General features: G+C 38.5%; 1 protein-coding gene across 1 annotated transcript; it reads left to right on the top strand.

Moving 5' to 3' along the window:
• Window positions 1–3,771: 3,771 nt before the first annotated feature.
• Window positions 3,772–9,262, top strand: zgc:92429 (uncharacterized protein LOC445063 homolog). Its single transcript, XM_034568673.1, has 11 exons — window positions 3,772–3,988; window positions 4,803–4,852; window positions 4,938–4,994; window positions 6,398–6,552; window positions 6,789–6,892; window positions 6,992–7,044; window positions 7,462–7,532; window positions 7,736–7,838; window positions 8,123–8,242; window positions 8,443–8,505; window positions 8,638–9,262. Exons 1-11 carry the CDS (start codon window positions 3,925–3,927, stop codon window positions 9,040–9,042), a joined length of 1,245 nt encoding a protein of 414 aa, XP_034424564.1. The 5' UTR covers window positions 3,772–3,924; the 3' UTR covers window positions 9,043–9,262.
• Window positions 9,263–17,139: the final 7,877 nt, after the last annotated feature.

Here is a 17,139-nt window from a genome sequence, read left to right as displayed (position 1 = left end):
CAGTTTCTGTCTCGATCGTCAGCTCTCACCCGTCACCGTCGCTGTTGGATAGATATTGCTCTTGTCGCGGTCTTGTGTTAGCTTAGCCTCTCGTCATAGTGTAGAAGACCTCCCGCTGTAGGTGTCCCACCTCGTCCCTGCCGGTGTCTCGTAATTCTAGCTCTTATCTCTTGGTGTCTCTGTCTTCTAGGTGTAGATTAAACCTGTCGGAGGCTCGTTGGGTTTATGGTTCGCTTGCCTCTAGCTTTAAGTGCGCTCTTTCTTCTCGCTTTCAGCATCACGCCAGTGTCCGTTAGGTAAGATCCTCGTCTTTCTTTTCCTTTCTCTTTCCCGTCTTGACAACAACGGCCCGTCTTCGCCTCATGGTCGTGACGTCAGCCGCCAACAAGCTGTTTCTGATTGGACTGTTGAATCCCTAATGGAGACTGGCTGCACAGTTTATAGTCCAGCCATGTTTGGAAACGAGCTAAATGCTAACAGATGTGAAGTCGTGTGCTCAGGTAGCAACTGAACTCGCTGCTGTGTGGACTCTTTGCCAGTTGCCACAATATTTCCGACTAAATTGTTAAAATAACTTTGATAGAACAAAATCTCAATCTCAGGTCCTGTTGGACTGGAATTCTGCCTCTGTTGAAATACAAGTAAACATCAGTAAACGCAGACGAGTGTTAACCGCGGTCTTTTTCCGAGCTTTAGCAGGAAACTGCATCTTTCAGTTTTCACGTCCAGCCGAATATCACAGAACAGAAAGTAGTTCTCTGGTTTTTCGGGCCCTCGAAGTGAACTGAAGTCAACGTGAACTCCCTCTGACACCGTTTGTCCTAAACTTAGACGCTATAGAGTCTAAAGCCTCAAAACCCTCCAGGGTCCAAAGTAAAAAGACCGCTGCATTCAGGCACTTGCAAAACTATTTCTTTAATGGACGCCTCCTCTTTCTGTCTAGTGGTGGTTCTGGTGTTTTATGGGACATCTGTCTTACTGTCTCTAGTCCGATGTGATAAATTGTCGCATCAGGAAGCGAAGCCGCTTTGATGCTGAATCAAATCATGTCATTGAGGATCTGATCATTTCTGATTAATATCCTGCTCAGAAAACGGAGGAACAGTAACGTCAGGCTTTTATTCAACAAACTCTCCCCCCCCGGCCAGTTTCTTTTCTGTTTCCACCTTTAGATTTCTCTGCATGGAATCCAGTCCTGCCTGTTGCTTTGAGGTTTGATTTCTCTTTGTGTCCCTTGTGGTTTCAAAGTTGTCGAATTCTGTGCGATAGACGGCGAAGAAGAGGAGGAGGAGGAGGAGACCACTGTGGTTGTTTTTGTTTTGTCTTCGTTACTGGCTCACGTCCTGAGCGTCGATGTAACTGCCAGTAATTAAAACAGCTTTATCACTTCGGTAATGGTCGTATCCAGGGGGCGGGGGGGTTTTGGCCGAGCATGCAGGCTCCTCTTTCGGCAACTCCCTCCCTTCAAAACTCTCCCACGCTTCGTCTGGGAAGTCCCCGGTACGACTGCCGTTCTCTGGGATTTGCCCAACGACTCGGGCGGTTTAGAATCCGATCAGCCTCGTGGAAAGTGTCTGAACTTTAAACGCTGCTGCTGCCACCACCTCTCTGCATTGTTGTAGCATGAATCCAGATGGAGGAGGATGCGCTGATAAACCTTGATGTCATTTTAACACGTTTGTTCTCTGCTAAGGCCAAATGTCGGGGGAGCGGACTCCTCTCTCTCTTTCTGGGGTCGGTGAGAGCATGGTTGTGTCGTTGTGGATGTTCGTTGTCCTCTTTCCCCAAATAAAAGCATGATTTGACAGTGGTGGTGATACTGATGGTGATAAACCCCGTCCCCCCCCCTCTAGTCCCCGTTACTCAGACGTCTCCCTAAAGAGCGAAATGGATCAGACTTTCTTGACCAGTCATTTTCCGTCCACGGCAGTTTGAACTGAATCGGACAGACGGAGCCAAAACCTGTCGGGTGTCACTCCCCCCCCCCCGGGAGGAGTCACATCCGAGTCTCGCCGCACTCGTCCTCTGGGTTTCTGCACGCTTGTGGCGCCCCCTGTGGGTCGCGTGTGCGGAGTGGGATAGAGGAATCCAAGATTCAGAAAATGAAACGTCAGAGAAGCTGTTGATCAGATTAAAAATTGTCCTGGTTTCTTCGTCGGTGTCAAAGATCTCTCGTGCACGTTCAGTTTTTGTACATCTGTGTTTTTTGGTAAGAAACCTCGGATTGCTGCCTCACTATTCTGTACATAGAGAAACACACACACAACACAACACGCAGCTTGAATACACACACTTATAATCCGCTATTATTTTTCATTTACTCTTTATTTTTCTGAACAGATATTCGTGTTCATACAGCAGTATATTGGTATGATTACTACTCGGTGGGGGCGGGTGGAACAGAGGAAGCAGATCTCGAGGGGGCAGCCAACCGCCGCAAATCAGGATCAGCCATTAATTCTCAAAGATGCCAAATGTTTTAGTTTTTGAGCAGAGTTCCACCTTTTAATCGGTTCCTCGCTCTCTCTTCTGTCTCCTCCCCCCCGTCTCTTTGTACATTTTTTTTCTATTTATTTAAAGCAGAATTATAGATTGTATCAAGCATGGAAAGGCTAACAAATGTTACAGTGGACAAAAATCACAGGCTTTTATTTTACAGCAGTATATTTGTTTATTCAAAGGATTTGTTTTTCTCTTTTTTGGAAGAAATAAAGTCATTTTCCATTCCTAACACCCGTGTCTGAGTTTTCTTCATCTCGACCCGCGTCTGCAAACTGGAAATCTACTGAACCTTAAAATTCACTTTTCACTCTGACATTTCAAGGTCCTGACTTTTTTTATTATCAAACAATAGAAATAAAATAGAATCTGCCTGAGAAACAGTTTTCTCCTCTTAATGCACTGCTCAAGATGTGTTTTAATGCACCTTTTACATGTGTTGTCCCATCAAACAACAAAGTAAACTAACAAAGATGTTAAATGCACTGTAGTTATCGTGTTTGTTTAGTCTTTGATTTGACTAAAACCTTTTTAAACCACTGGTAAAAACATTCATTTACCTTTTAGAGCCTAGTTTCTGTTTTGCTGTGTGTTTTTGTGTACACCACTTTTGTGTGTCCTCTGTGACACTTCTGTTGTGTTACTGCAGAACAGCTGAGGGGTTTAAACGCAGGTTCCTTCCTCCTGACTCCGATGATGGAACTGTTTGTGTACGTTTGTTCCTCCGTCTATTTGCTCGTGTTTCAGGGTTTTTCCTTTTTGACTAAGTGGTTCTTTCGTAAGAGATGAAACTCTCTGAGTCTGAGAAACGGCAGCGTTTGGTTTTTACTGAATAATTTATTTTTGTGCCTCCTGCTGTCGTCGCTCTGCTCAGACGATGGATTTTCAGACCAAACGACCTAAAAACTCCTTTTTACGAATCCAGTCTTTCTCCTAAAGTATTGATTTATATACGTTAAATTATAGAATTTACCATATATATATTTTTCTCCAGTCTACCCTTTTTGAAAAATATGTAGTTGAAGCTTGATATTTTACAACTGAACCATAAATGTCAATAAAAAAGAAATTATACAGACCTGTGATTGGTCGACTCTGACGTGGATCCGGTGGAAGTGACAGTTGGGCCTGATGTGACAACCGACACTCACCAGTAGGAATGTCCCCCCCCCACCCCCACCCCCACTTCAGATAAGTTTTGACAGCTGTAAATAGACAGGGGGTAGTGTGTGTGGGGGGTGGGGGGATTGAAGAGGGAGGTGAGCTGCTATTTTTATCTTTTCATTCAGTCAGGCCCAAACCAGAGAGAGAAGCGTTCTGCTCCTTCCAGAAAAACCTCGACAGAAACTTCTGGAGCCGAGGCCTCAGCGTTCAGAGCAGATTTAAACCTCCTGTGACTGTGGAGTGAAGAAGAAGAAGAAGAACATGACTCTGCTCTGCTACAACAAAGGCTGTGGAGAGAAATATGAGGCCGACCAGAACAAGGCCGGTGAGATCCTGCTGCCTCTTTCTGCTACTGGACTTGTAAAAGACTTTTTAAATTTAACTCTGCTTTGATATTCTGGATCTGAAGCCTCGGTGGAAGTCGGTCGAGGAAAGAAATCTTTAATTCAGTAGTTATTGTGACTTCTGTTCTTGTAGTTTACAGATTTGGTTTCATTCTGTCTTAGAGGAGTTTAGATTTTACTTAGGTCTATTTCACAACATAAATATAAAATGTAAAAGTACATGTTGTAGAAAACAGTAATAGCCTCTATGAAAACAATAGATTTAGAGATTTAGGTTTGTGACTCCTGAACTAAAAGAACTGTGATAATCTTGTAATATTTTAAAATTAGGACCCAAAATGTGTAAATTGCACAAGCCTATTGCACAATTATAGCTGGGTTCAATCATAAATCAAGAAGATTGAATTAACAACTGCTTTTATTTTGAAAGGTTTCTCATACTGCTCGTTTGTTTAGTTTTTTCTCCTTTGTTAGCAAATAAAATAAAATAACAAAGTTCAAAATGGACAAATTCACAGTAAAACATTGAGACAAATATTGCAAATGATTAGAGATGAATCTGGATGAACCAGTCTTTGTTTGCATGAGGATTCAAAATGTCCTTATGGTCGTCTGAGCCTCAGTCGCCGGTCGAACCACGTTGAACCACGTGTCTGTGGACGACTCTGATCCTGGAACTGTTTTCCTTGTACGGGACAAACTCTGAGCTCCCGTGACCTCGGACGACAGCTGAACGCAGCTGACCCAGTTCGTCTAAATCCAGACTCAGCGATTCTCTCTCTCTCCTCCCAACAGATTCCTGCCTCTTCCACCCGGGCGTCCCCATCTTCCACGACGCTCTGAAGGTAAAACAAACAAACAAGTAAACAAGTAAACAACACCTTTACTTCTCTGCTGGTACCAACCAGGTGTGTGTGTGTTGTCCTGCAGGGTTGGTCCTGCTGCAGGAAGAGAACCACGGACTTCTCCGAGTTCCTCTCCATCAAGGTAACAGCTCGGGGTCAAACAGGAAGTTCATGCTCCTGTGAATGTATGTTTTATAGTGTTGAACTGAAGCCGAGGAGCGAGGACACTGTAAAAATTACATCTCAGGGAAATACTTGAACATTGAGGATGAGCAACAGAACTAATTAGATGTTGTTGGATATGAATATTGATGCATGTATATTTTATTATTAAAAGCAGATAAATCATGTAGTTGAAGCCTCATTAACCGGATTCTTCTTGGTTCTGTTTTCTGTTAAATTACTAATAAATGCTTATTAAAACAAAACAGTGTTTGTAACAGTAAACAAGTTGATTCTATGATCAATAACTATAAATCAATATCCTCTCTCTTCTCTTCTCTGTCTCTCTCTCTCTGTCTCTCCTCTCTTCTCTGTCTCTCTCTTCTCTCTGTCTCTCTTCTCTGTCTCTCCTCTCTTCTCTGTCTCTGTCTCTCCTCTCTTCTCTGTCTCTCTCTTCTCTCTCTGTCTCTCTCTTCTCTCTCTGTCTCTCCTCTCTCTGTCTCTCCTCTCTGTCTCTCTCTCTGTCTCTCTCTCTCTCTCTCTCTCTGTTTCTCTCCTCTCTCTCTTCTCTCTCTGTCTCTCTCTGTCTCTCTCCTCTCTCTCTGTCTCTCTCTCCTCTCTCTCTCTGTCTCTCTCCTCTCTCTGTCTCTCTCTCTCTTCTCTCTCTTCTCTCTCTGTCTCTCTCTCCTCTCTCTCTCTGTCTCTCTCTTCTCTCTGTCTCTCCTCTCTCTGTCTCTCTCTCTGTCTCTCTCTGTCTCTCTCTCCTCTCTCTCTCTGTCTCTCTCCTCTCTCTCTTCTCTCTCTGTCTCTCTCTCTGTCTCTGTCTCTCCTCTCTCTCTCTCTCTCTGTCTCTCTCCTCTCTCTCTGTCTCTCTCTGTCTCTCTCCTCTCTCTCTGTCTCTCTCTCCTCTCTCTCTCTGTCTCTCTCCTCTCTCTGTCTCTCTCTCTGTCTCTGTCTCTCTCTCTGTCTCTCTCTCTGTCTCTCTCTGTCTCTCTCTCCTCTCTCTCTCTGTCTCTCTCCTCTCTCTCTTCTCTCTCTGTCTCTCTCTCTGTCTCTGTCTCTCCTCTCTCTCTCTCTCTCTGTCTCTCTCCTCTCTCTCTGTCTCTCTCTGTCTCTCTCCTCTCTCTCTGTCTCTCTCTCCTCTCTCTCTCTGTCTCTCTCCTCTCTCTGTCTCTCTCTCTGTCTCTGTCTCTCCTCTCTGTCTCTCTCTCTGTCTCTCTCTCTCTTTCTCTCTCTCTTCTCTCTCTCTCCTCTCTCTCTCTGTCTCTCTCCTCTCTCTCTTCTCTGTCTCTCTCCTCTCTCTCTTCTCTGTCTCTCTCCTCTCTCTCTTCTCTGTCTCTCTCCTCTCTCTCATCCTCCTCTCTCTCCTCTGGTTTTGAACAGGGTTGCACCCGTGGGCGTCACAGCGATGTGCAGCCCCAGGAGCCTCTCCGGCCGGAGGTGACTTCAGATAAAGGAGAAATCAAACATGCCAACGACCGAGAGATAATCTACCAGGGACCCAAGTCTGCAGAGACGCTGCAGAGAGAGAGACCCAGGTGTGTGTGTGTGTAGTTTATATATAAATATATTTTATATAACCAGAACTTAGTCTTTCTGCTCACGTCACCTTGAAACTCCCTGATGCAGCCGCTCGGTGCTCAGAGGTCGGGACGGGGTCGCATCCCTGGGATCAAACATTCAGTCGATAAAGTCACGAATCAGTGTGTGTGTCTGAGTTTGTGTACTTCCTTCTGTGTTAACACTGTGTGTGTCTGTGTGTGTGTCTGCACAGTTCAGAGGAGCCAAAGACCAAATTGCCGCAGAAAGTGTCGGCGTCTCTGGCTCAAGTTCTGGAGAAGCTGGAGATCAATGACAGAGCCGACAAGGAGCAGAAAGGTCAGAGTGCGTCTGTGGAACAAAAACCTTTCAGTCAGATTCATGAATTTTCTCACTTGTTGTGTAAGAACCTTTATTTGACTGTTTCTCCTGCGACAGAGAGTCAGACTGTGATGCAGGGAACTCGCTGCAAGAACTCAGGATGCAAAACAGTGAGTGTCCGGATCTGTTATTCACAAAGTCCTGTTTACTTTTCTGTCTAACACACACACACACACACACACACACACACACACAGAGACAGACAGACACACACGTTCCTCCACTTCAGTCCTGTAACGCTTAGCAACAGCGCTATCTAGTGGAGGAGGCTGGTAACTGAACATGATCCATGACTGTGCTGGATCCATGAGGTTTAAAAAAAAAACTAATCACACTATATTTAAATGAACTTAAATTATAAACTTGAGAGATTTTTATCCTGGTTGCCTGATTTTATACAAATTTACAAGGAAATATTTAATGAAATATCTTTATCTTTATCACTGTGAAAGTAATGACATAAATACTTTGCAGATTAAAATTTCACATATAATCATCTAGTAAAATATGAATGTTTGTGTGTTCAGACCTTTGACGGTCCAGAGACGGACCTGGAGGTGTGCACCCACCACCCGGGTGGACCCGTCTTCCACGAGGGGTGAGAGACCACAACACATCACTTCTATAGTATTTAGAGTCTTTAAACCATAATTAGACGGTTTCTACAAAAGAGGAATGTGAAGGTCATGAAAGAAAAGCACGTATCATTAAAGCTGGAATATAAATAAAAAGGTCAATTGAAGATCTTGTATGTGTTTTTCTAAGAACAGTAGATAAATACTTCTTATTATTTGTGTGTAGGTACAAGTACTGGAGCTGCTGCTGCATCAGGACGATAGACTTCAACGCCTTCCTGGACCAGAAGGGCTGCACCACAGGGAAACATCGCTGGATCCCCAAGCAGGTACTTCCACCGGCTGACATTCAAATGGCAGCTGGGACACGAGGGATCGAAGTCTGCAGGGACGTTTGAGTGGAATAAAGAGATGACTCAGAAACACCCTCCGCCTTTAGTATAGTAGTAAAAGACACTGAAGGATGGAAATCTTTGTGGCCAGTGGAGAATGAATTTGAACTCTTATACATCAAGATGAATTAAATGTGTTGAAGTCATTTCTTATCAGTTCCAGAACCTGGTTTTTATCTCGTGTTTGGACTCATTCAGTTTGTGTGACTGTGTGTTGACAGGACAAGAAGAAGGTGGCGTGTCGACATGATTGGCACCAAACTGAAGATAATGTTGTTGTAACGATTTACGCCAAGAACGCAAACCCTGAGTTCACCTGCATCGAGGCGAACGGGACCGTGGTGAGTGGGACGAGAAAACAATCACGACATCGATCGGAATCTGAAACCTCGAATTAATCTCTAGTTAATTAACTAATTTAGCTTTAAATTAATAAATAGACCAAAGCTCCTGATCTTCAAAGCATCAATGTTGAATTTATTCATTGAAATGTTGAAGCAGAAATGTGCTGAAGCTCAAACTTTGCGTCTTCTACCCGCAGCTCTCGTGTCAAATCCAGTTCGAGAGCAACAAGCTTTTCAAGAGAGACTTCCACCTGTGGGGGGTGAGTAGTCAAAGGGAGGAGCTTAATCAAACCAGTGCCTCCTCTCTCTTCCCACTGGTCCATTTAGATTCACGGTTATAGAAAATCCCATCTAACTGTATCTGAACGATTTATCTGAACGTCCCTCTTCAGGTGATGGACGTCAAGCAGAGCTCCGTCAACATGGTGCCGACCAAGGTGGAGGTTTTCCTGCGTAAGGCCGACCAGGTGTCCTGGGGCAAACTGGAGGATCCCAACCACAAACCTGAGCCGGAGCCCGAGGAGAACTTCGCCGAGACCCAGCAGCCCGACTGGGACATCGCCGACGACGACATCAGCGACTCGGACGAAGAGTGGGCCTACGACACGCCGGAGAATAAACAGCTGTTAAAGGACAAAGAGGAGCAGAAGAAGAAAGCGGAAGAGGTGCAGAGGAAGGAGGTGGAGGAGGAGATGAAGAGGGCGACGGAGCAGAGGAGGAAGGCGGAGGAGGAGGCGGAGGAGCAGAGGAGGAAGGAAGAAGCCGAAGGATACGAGGACATACCCGATCTGGAGTGACTCCGAAAATCCAGATGTGGATCAGATCTGATTTGAGTTCACGCTCGGCAGAAACTAAAAATGTTGTAATAAGTTTTTGTGAAGATCAACGTAAAGTTACAAGATCCAAATGAAATGTAATCTTGTAGAAGTGATGTCGTTGACACACTGAGGTCTTCTATAACATGAATATAACCAGAAACCATGAAATGCAAATTTCAAAAGAGAAATAAAGACTTTTTTTAACGAGTTCTGTGTCAAATTGTCTCATTTTGTCTACGTTGACAGAATTATTAGTAAAAACTCAAACATGACAACTGGGTGATGATTTGAGTCTCCGCTGGTTTCTCATTGGCTGCTGTTTCCTAGTTGCTCTGTATGTGGGAAAATAAACATGTATATATAACATTTCTTAGCTATACAATGATATTTTGTCTTTTCACAGCAATATACAGTGGAATTGTTATTCTTGACTATGTTTTGAGATTTAAGTTTTGCCACGATGACCTTTTTGCCTGTTTGCTTTATGATAGCATCTTTTTTACGGATCTTTACCGTCAAGTTTCTGACATTTTCACATCCTATAATATCACTTACGAATTTATGCTTCACTAAACAATGGTGTTTTTTTTGTATTTATTTCCTGTCAAATGTATATATTTACTTTTTAGTTTTAGTTGTAATTTTTTATACAAGACTAACATTTTATTTGTATTCTTTACTCTTCTCTGACATATTTGTATCTGACTATACAGTGATATTTTTGGACTTTTGCTCAAATATAATATACTACACTAGCAATATTTTTTACCAGTTTCAGACGACATGCTAACCTATGACTTCATCATCGTTCTAAAAATGATAAAAAGTCATAGGTTTGCATGTCGTTCTAAAAATGACTTTTTATCATATTTAGAACGACATGCTAACCTATGACTCTTTATAATTTTTAGAACGACATGCTAACCTATGACTTTTTATCATATTTAGAACGACATGCTAACCTATGACTCTTTATAATTTTTAGAACGACATGCTAACCTATGACTTTTTCATCATATTTAGAACAACATGCTAACCTATGACTTTTTCATCATATTTAGAACGACATGCAAACCTATGACTTTTTATCATATTTAGAACGACATGCAAACCTATGACTTTTTATCATATTTAGAACGACATGCAAACCTATGATCTTTATAATTTTTAGAACGACATGCAAACCTATGACTCTTTATAATTTTTAGAACAACATGCAAACCTATGACTCTTTATAATTTTTAGAACGACATGCAAACCTATGACTCTTTATCATATTTAGAACGACATGCTAACCTATGACTCTTTATAATTTTTAGAACGACATACTAACCTATGACTCTTTATAATTTTTAGAACGACATGCAAACCTATGACTTTTTCATCGTATTTAGAACGACATGCAAACCTATGACTTTTTATCATATTTAGAACGACATGCAAACCTATGACTTTTTCATCGTATTTAGAACGACATGCAAACCTATGACTTTTTATCATATTTAGAACGACATGCAAACCTATGACTTTTTCATCGTATTTAGAACGACATGCAAACCTATGACTTTTTATCATATTTAGAACGACATGCAAACCTATGACTCTTTATAATTTTTAGAACGACATGCAAACCTATGACTTTTTCATCGTATTTAGAACGACATGCAAACCTATGACTTTTTATCATATTTAGAACGACAATGCTAACCTATGACTTTTTATCATATTTAGAACGACATGCTAACCTATGACTTTTTATAATTTTTAGAACGACATGCAAACCTATGACTTTTTATCATATTTAGAACGACATGCTAACCTATGACTCTTTATAATTTTTAGAACGACATGCAAACCTATGACTTTTTATCATATTTAGAACGACATGCAAACCTATGACTTTTTATCATATTTAGAACGACATGCAAACCTATGACTTTTTCATCGTATTTAGAACGACATGCAAACCTATGACTTTTTATCATATTTAGAACGACATGCTAACCTATGACTCTTTATAATTTTTAGAACGACATGCAAACCTATGACTTTTTCATCGTATTTAGAACGACATGCAAACCTATGACTTTTTATCATATTTAGAACGACAATGCTAACCTATGACTTTTTATCATATTTAGAACGACATGCTAACCTATGACTTTTTATAATTTTTAGAACGACATGCAAACCTATGACTTTTTATCATATTTAGAACGACATGCTAACCTATGACTCTTTATAATTTTTAGAACGACATGCAAACCTATGACTTTTTATCATATTTAGAACGACATGCAAACCTATGACTCTTTATAATTTTTAGAACGACATGCAAACCTATGACTTTTTCATCGTATTTAGAACGACATGCAAACCTATGACTTTTTCATCGTATTTAGAACGACATGCAAACCTATGACTTTTTATCATATTTAGAACGACATGCAAACCTATGACTCTTTATAATTTTTAGAACGACATGCTAACCTATGACTTTTTATCATATTTAGAACGACATGCAAACCTATGACTCTTTATAATTTTTAGAACGACATGCAAACCTATGACTTTTTCATCGTATTTAGAACGACATGCTAACCTATGACTTTTTCATCATATTTAGAACGACATGCAAACCTATGACTTTTTCATCATATTTAGAACAACATGCAAACCTATGACTCTTTATAATTTTTAGAACGACATGCAAACCTATGACTTTTTCATCGTATTTAGAACGACATACTAACCTATGACTTTTTCATCATATTTAGAACGACATGCTAACCTATGACTCTTTATAATTTTTAGAACGACATGCAAACCTATGACTTTTTCATCGTATTTAGAACGACATGCTAACCTGACTTTTTCATCGTATTTAGAACGACATGCTAACCTATGACTTTTTCATCGTATTTAGAACGACATGCTAACCTATGACTTTTTCATCGTATTTAGAACGACATGCTAACCTATGACTTTTTATCATATTTAGAATGACATGCTAACCTATGACTCTTTATAATTTTTAGAACGACATGCAAACCTATGACTTTTTCATCGTATTTAGAACGACATGCTAACCTGACTTTTTCATCGTATTTAGAACGACATGCTAACCTATGACTTTTTCATCGTATTTAGAACGACATGCTAACCTATGACTTTTTCATCGTATTTAGAACGACATGCTAACCTATGACTCTTTATAATTTTTAGAACGACATGCAAACCTATGACTTTTTCATCGTATTTAGAACGACATGCAAACCTATGACTTTTTCATCGTATTTAGAACGACATGCAAACCTATGACTTTTTCATCGTATTTAGAACGACATGCAAACCTATGACTTTTTATCATATTTAGAACGACATGCAAACCTATGACTCTTTATAATTTTTAGAACGACATGCAAACCTATGACTTTTTCATCGTATTTAGAACGACATGCAAACCTATGACTTTTTATCATATTTAGAACGACATGCTAACCTATGACTTTTTATCATATTTAGAACGACATGCTAACCTATGACTCTTTATAATTTTTAGAACGACATGCAAACCTATGACTTTTTATCATATTTAGAACGACATGCAAACCTATGACTCTTTATAATTTTTAGAACGACATGCAAACCTATGACTTTTTCATCGTATTTAGAACGACATGCAAACCTATGACTTTTTCAACGTATTTAGAACGACATGCAAACCTATGACTTTTTCATCGTATTTAGAACGACATGCAAACCTATGACTTTTTATCATATTTAGAACGACATGCAAACCTATGACTTTTTATCATATTTAGAACGACATGCTAACCTATGACTCTTTATAATTTTTAGAACGACATGCAAACCTATGACTCTTTATAATTTTTAGAACGACATGCAAACCTATGACTTTTTCATCGTATTTAGAACGACATGCAAACCTATGACTTTTTCATCGTATTTAGAACGACATGCAAACCTATGACTTTTTATCATATTTAGAACGACATGCAAACCTATGACTTTTTCATCGTATTTAGAACGACATGCAAACCTATGACTTTTTATCATATTTAGAACGACATGCAAACCTATGACTCTTTATAATTTTTAGAACGACATGCAAACCTATGACTTTTTCATCGTATTTAGAACGACATGCAAACCTATGACTTTTTATCATATTTAGAACGACATGCTAACCTATGACTCTTTATAATTTTTAGAACGACATGCAAACCTATGACTCTTTATAATTTTTAGAACGACATGCAAACCTATGACTTTTTCATCGTATTTAGAACGACATGCAAACCTATGACTTTTTATCATATTTAGAACGACATGCAAACCTATGACTTTTTCATCATATTTAGAACGACATGCAAACCTATGACTTTTTATCATATTTAGAACGACATGCAAACCTATGAATCTTTATAATTTTTAGAACGACATGCAAACCTATGACTTTTTCATCGTATTTAGAACGACATGCAAACCTATGACTTTTTATCATATTTAGAACGACATGCAAACCTATGACTTTTTCATCATATTTAGAACGACATGCAAACCTATGACTTTTTCATCGTATTTAGAACGACATGCAAACCTATGACTTTTTATCATATTTAGAACGACATGCAAACCTATGACTTTTTCATCGTATTTAGAACGACATGCAAACCTATGACTTTTTATCATATTTAGAACGACATGCTAACCTATGACTCTTTATAATTTTTAGAACGACATGCAAACCTATGACTTTTTATCATATTTAGAACGACATGCAAACCTATGACTCTTTATAATTTTTAGAACGACATGCTAACCTATGACTTTTTCATCATATTTAGAACAACATGCTAACCTATGACTTTTTCATCATATTTAGAACGACATGCAAACCTATGACTTTTTATCATATTTAGAACGACATGCAAACCTATGACTCTTTATAATTTTTAGAACGACATGCAAACCTATGATCTTTATAATTTTTAGAACGACATGCAAACCTATGACTTTTTATCATATTTAGAACGACATGCTAACCTATGACTCTTTATAATTTTTAGAACGACATGCAAACCTATGACTCTTTATAATTTTTAGAACGACATGCAAACCTATGACTTTTTCATCGTATTTAGAACGACATGCAAACCTATGACTTTTTCATCGTATTTAGAACGACATGCAAACCTATGACTTTTTATCATATTTAGAACGACATGCAAACCTATGACTTTTTCATCGTATTTAGAACGACATGCAAACCTATGACTTTTTATCATATTTAGAACGACATGCAAACCTATGATCTTTATAATTTTTAGAACGACGTGCAAACCTATGACTTTTTCATCGTATTTAGAACGACATGCAAACCTATGACTTTTTATCATATTTAGAACGACATGCAAACCTATGACTTTTTCATCGTATTTAGAACGACATGCAAACCTATGACTTTTTATCATATTTAGAACGACATGCAAACCTATGACTCTTTATAATTTTTAGAACGACATGCAAACCTATGACTTTTTCATCGTATTTAGAACGACATGCAAACCTATGACTTTTTATCATATTTAGAACGACATGCTAACCTATGACTTTTTATCATATTTAGAACGACATGCTAACCTATGACTCTTTATAATTTTTAGAACGACATGCAAACCTATGACTCTTTATAATTTTTAGAACGACATGCAAACCTATGACTTTTTCATCGTATTTAGAACGACATGCAAACCTATGACTCTTTATAATTTTTAGAACGACATGCAAACCTATGACTTTTTCATCGTATTTAGAACGACATGCTAACCTGACTTTTTCATCGTATTTAGAACGACATGCAAACCTATGACTCTTTATAATTTTTAGAACGACATGCAAACCTATGACTTTTTCATCGTATTTAGAACGACATGCAAACCTATGACTTTTTCATCGTATTTAGAACGACATGCAAACCTATGACTTTTTCATCGTATTTAGAACGACATGCAAACCTATGACTTTTTATCATATTTAGAACGACATGCAAACCTATGACTTTTTCATCGTATTTAGAACGACATGCAAACCTATGACTTTTTATCATATTTAGAACGACATGCAAACCTATGATCTTTATAATTTTTAGAACGACATGCAAACCTATGACTTTTTCATCGTATTTAGAACGACATGCTAACCTGACTTTTTCATCGTATTTAGAACGACATGCAAACCTATGACTTTTTATCATATTTAGAACGACATGCTAACCTATGACTTTTTATCATATTTAGAACGACATGCTAACCTATGACTCTTTATAATTTTTAGAACGACATGCAAACCTATGACTTTTTATCATATTTAGAACGACATGCAAACCTATGACTCTTTATAATTTTTAGAACGACATGCTAACCTATGACTTTTTCATCGTATTTAGAACGACATGCTAACCTATGACTTTTTCATCGTATTTAGAACGACATGCTAACCTATGACTTTTTCATCGTATTTAGAACGACATGCAAACCTATGACTCTTTATAATTTTTAGAACGACATGCAAACCTATGACTTTTTCATCGTATTTAGAACGACATGCTAACCTGACTTTTTCATCGTATTTAGAACGACATGCAAACCTATGACTCTTTATAATTTTTAGAACGACATGCAAACCTATGACTTTTTCATCGTATTTAGAACGACATGCAAACCTATGACTTTTTCATCGTATTTAGAACGACATGCAAACCTATGACTTTTTCATCGTATTTAGAACGACATGCAAACCTATGACTTTTTATCATATTTAGAACGACATGCAAACCTATGATCTTTATAATTTTTAGAACGACATGCAAACCTATGACTTTTTCATCGTATTTAGAACGACATGCTAACCTATGACTTTTTCATCGTATTTAGAACGACATGCTAACCTATGACTTTTTCATCGTATTTAGAACGACATGCTAACCTATGACTTTTTATCATATTTAGAACGACATGCTAACCTATGACTCTTTATAATTTTTAGAACGACATGCAAACCTATGACTTTTTCATCGTATTTAGAACGACATGCAAACCTATGACTTTTTCATCGTATTTAGAACGACATGCAAACCTATGACTTTTTCATCGTATTTAGAACGACATGCAAACCTATGACTTTTTATCATATTTAGAACGACATGCAAACCTATGACTTTTTCATCGTATTTAGAACGACATGCAAACCTATGACTTTTTATCATATTTAGAACGACATGCAAACCTATGATCTTTATAATTTTTAGAACGACATGCAAACCTATGACTTTTTCATCGTATTTAGAACGACATGCAAACCTATGACTTTTTCATCGTATTTAGAACGACATGCAAACCTATGACTTTTTATCATATTTAGAACGACATGCAAACCTATGACTTTTTCATCGTATTTAGAACGACATGCAAACCTATGACTTTTTATCATATTTAGAACGACATGCAAACCTATGACTCTTTATAATTTTTAGAACGACATGCAAACCTATGACTTTTTCATCGTATTTAGAACGACATGCAAACCTATGACTTTTTATCATATTTAGAACGACATGCTAACCTATGACTTTTTATCATATTTAGAACGACATGCTAACCTATGACTCTTTATAATTTTTAGAACGACATGCAAACCTATGACTTATCATATTTAGAACGACATGCAAACCTATGACTCTTTATAATTTTTAGAACGACATGCAAACCTATGACTTTTTCATCGTATTTAGAACGACATGCTAACCTATGACTTTTTCATCGTATTTAGAACGACATGCTAACCTATGAATTATCATATTTAGAACGACATGCAAACCTATGACTTTTTATCATATTTAGAACGACATGCTAACCTATGACTTTTTCATCGTATTTAGAACGACATGCAAACCTATGACTTTTTATCATATTTAGAACGACATGCAAACCTATGATCTTTATAATTTTTAGAACGACATGCAAACCTATGACTTTTTCATCGTATTTAGAA

Source organism: Hippoglossus hippoglossus, chromosome 18, assembly GCF_009819705.1.
Source record: "Hippoglossus hippoglossus isolate fHipHip1 chromosome 18, fHipHip1.pri, whole genome shotgun sequence".
Taxonomy (NCBI): Eukaryota; Metazoa; Chordata; class Actinopteri; order Pleuronectiformes; family Pleuronectidae; genus Hippoglossus; species Hippoglossus hippoglossus.
This window is presented reverse-complemented; position numbering and strand designations above follow the sequence as displayed.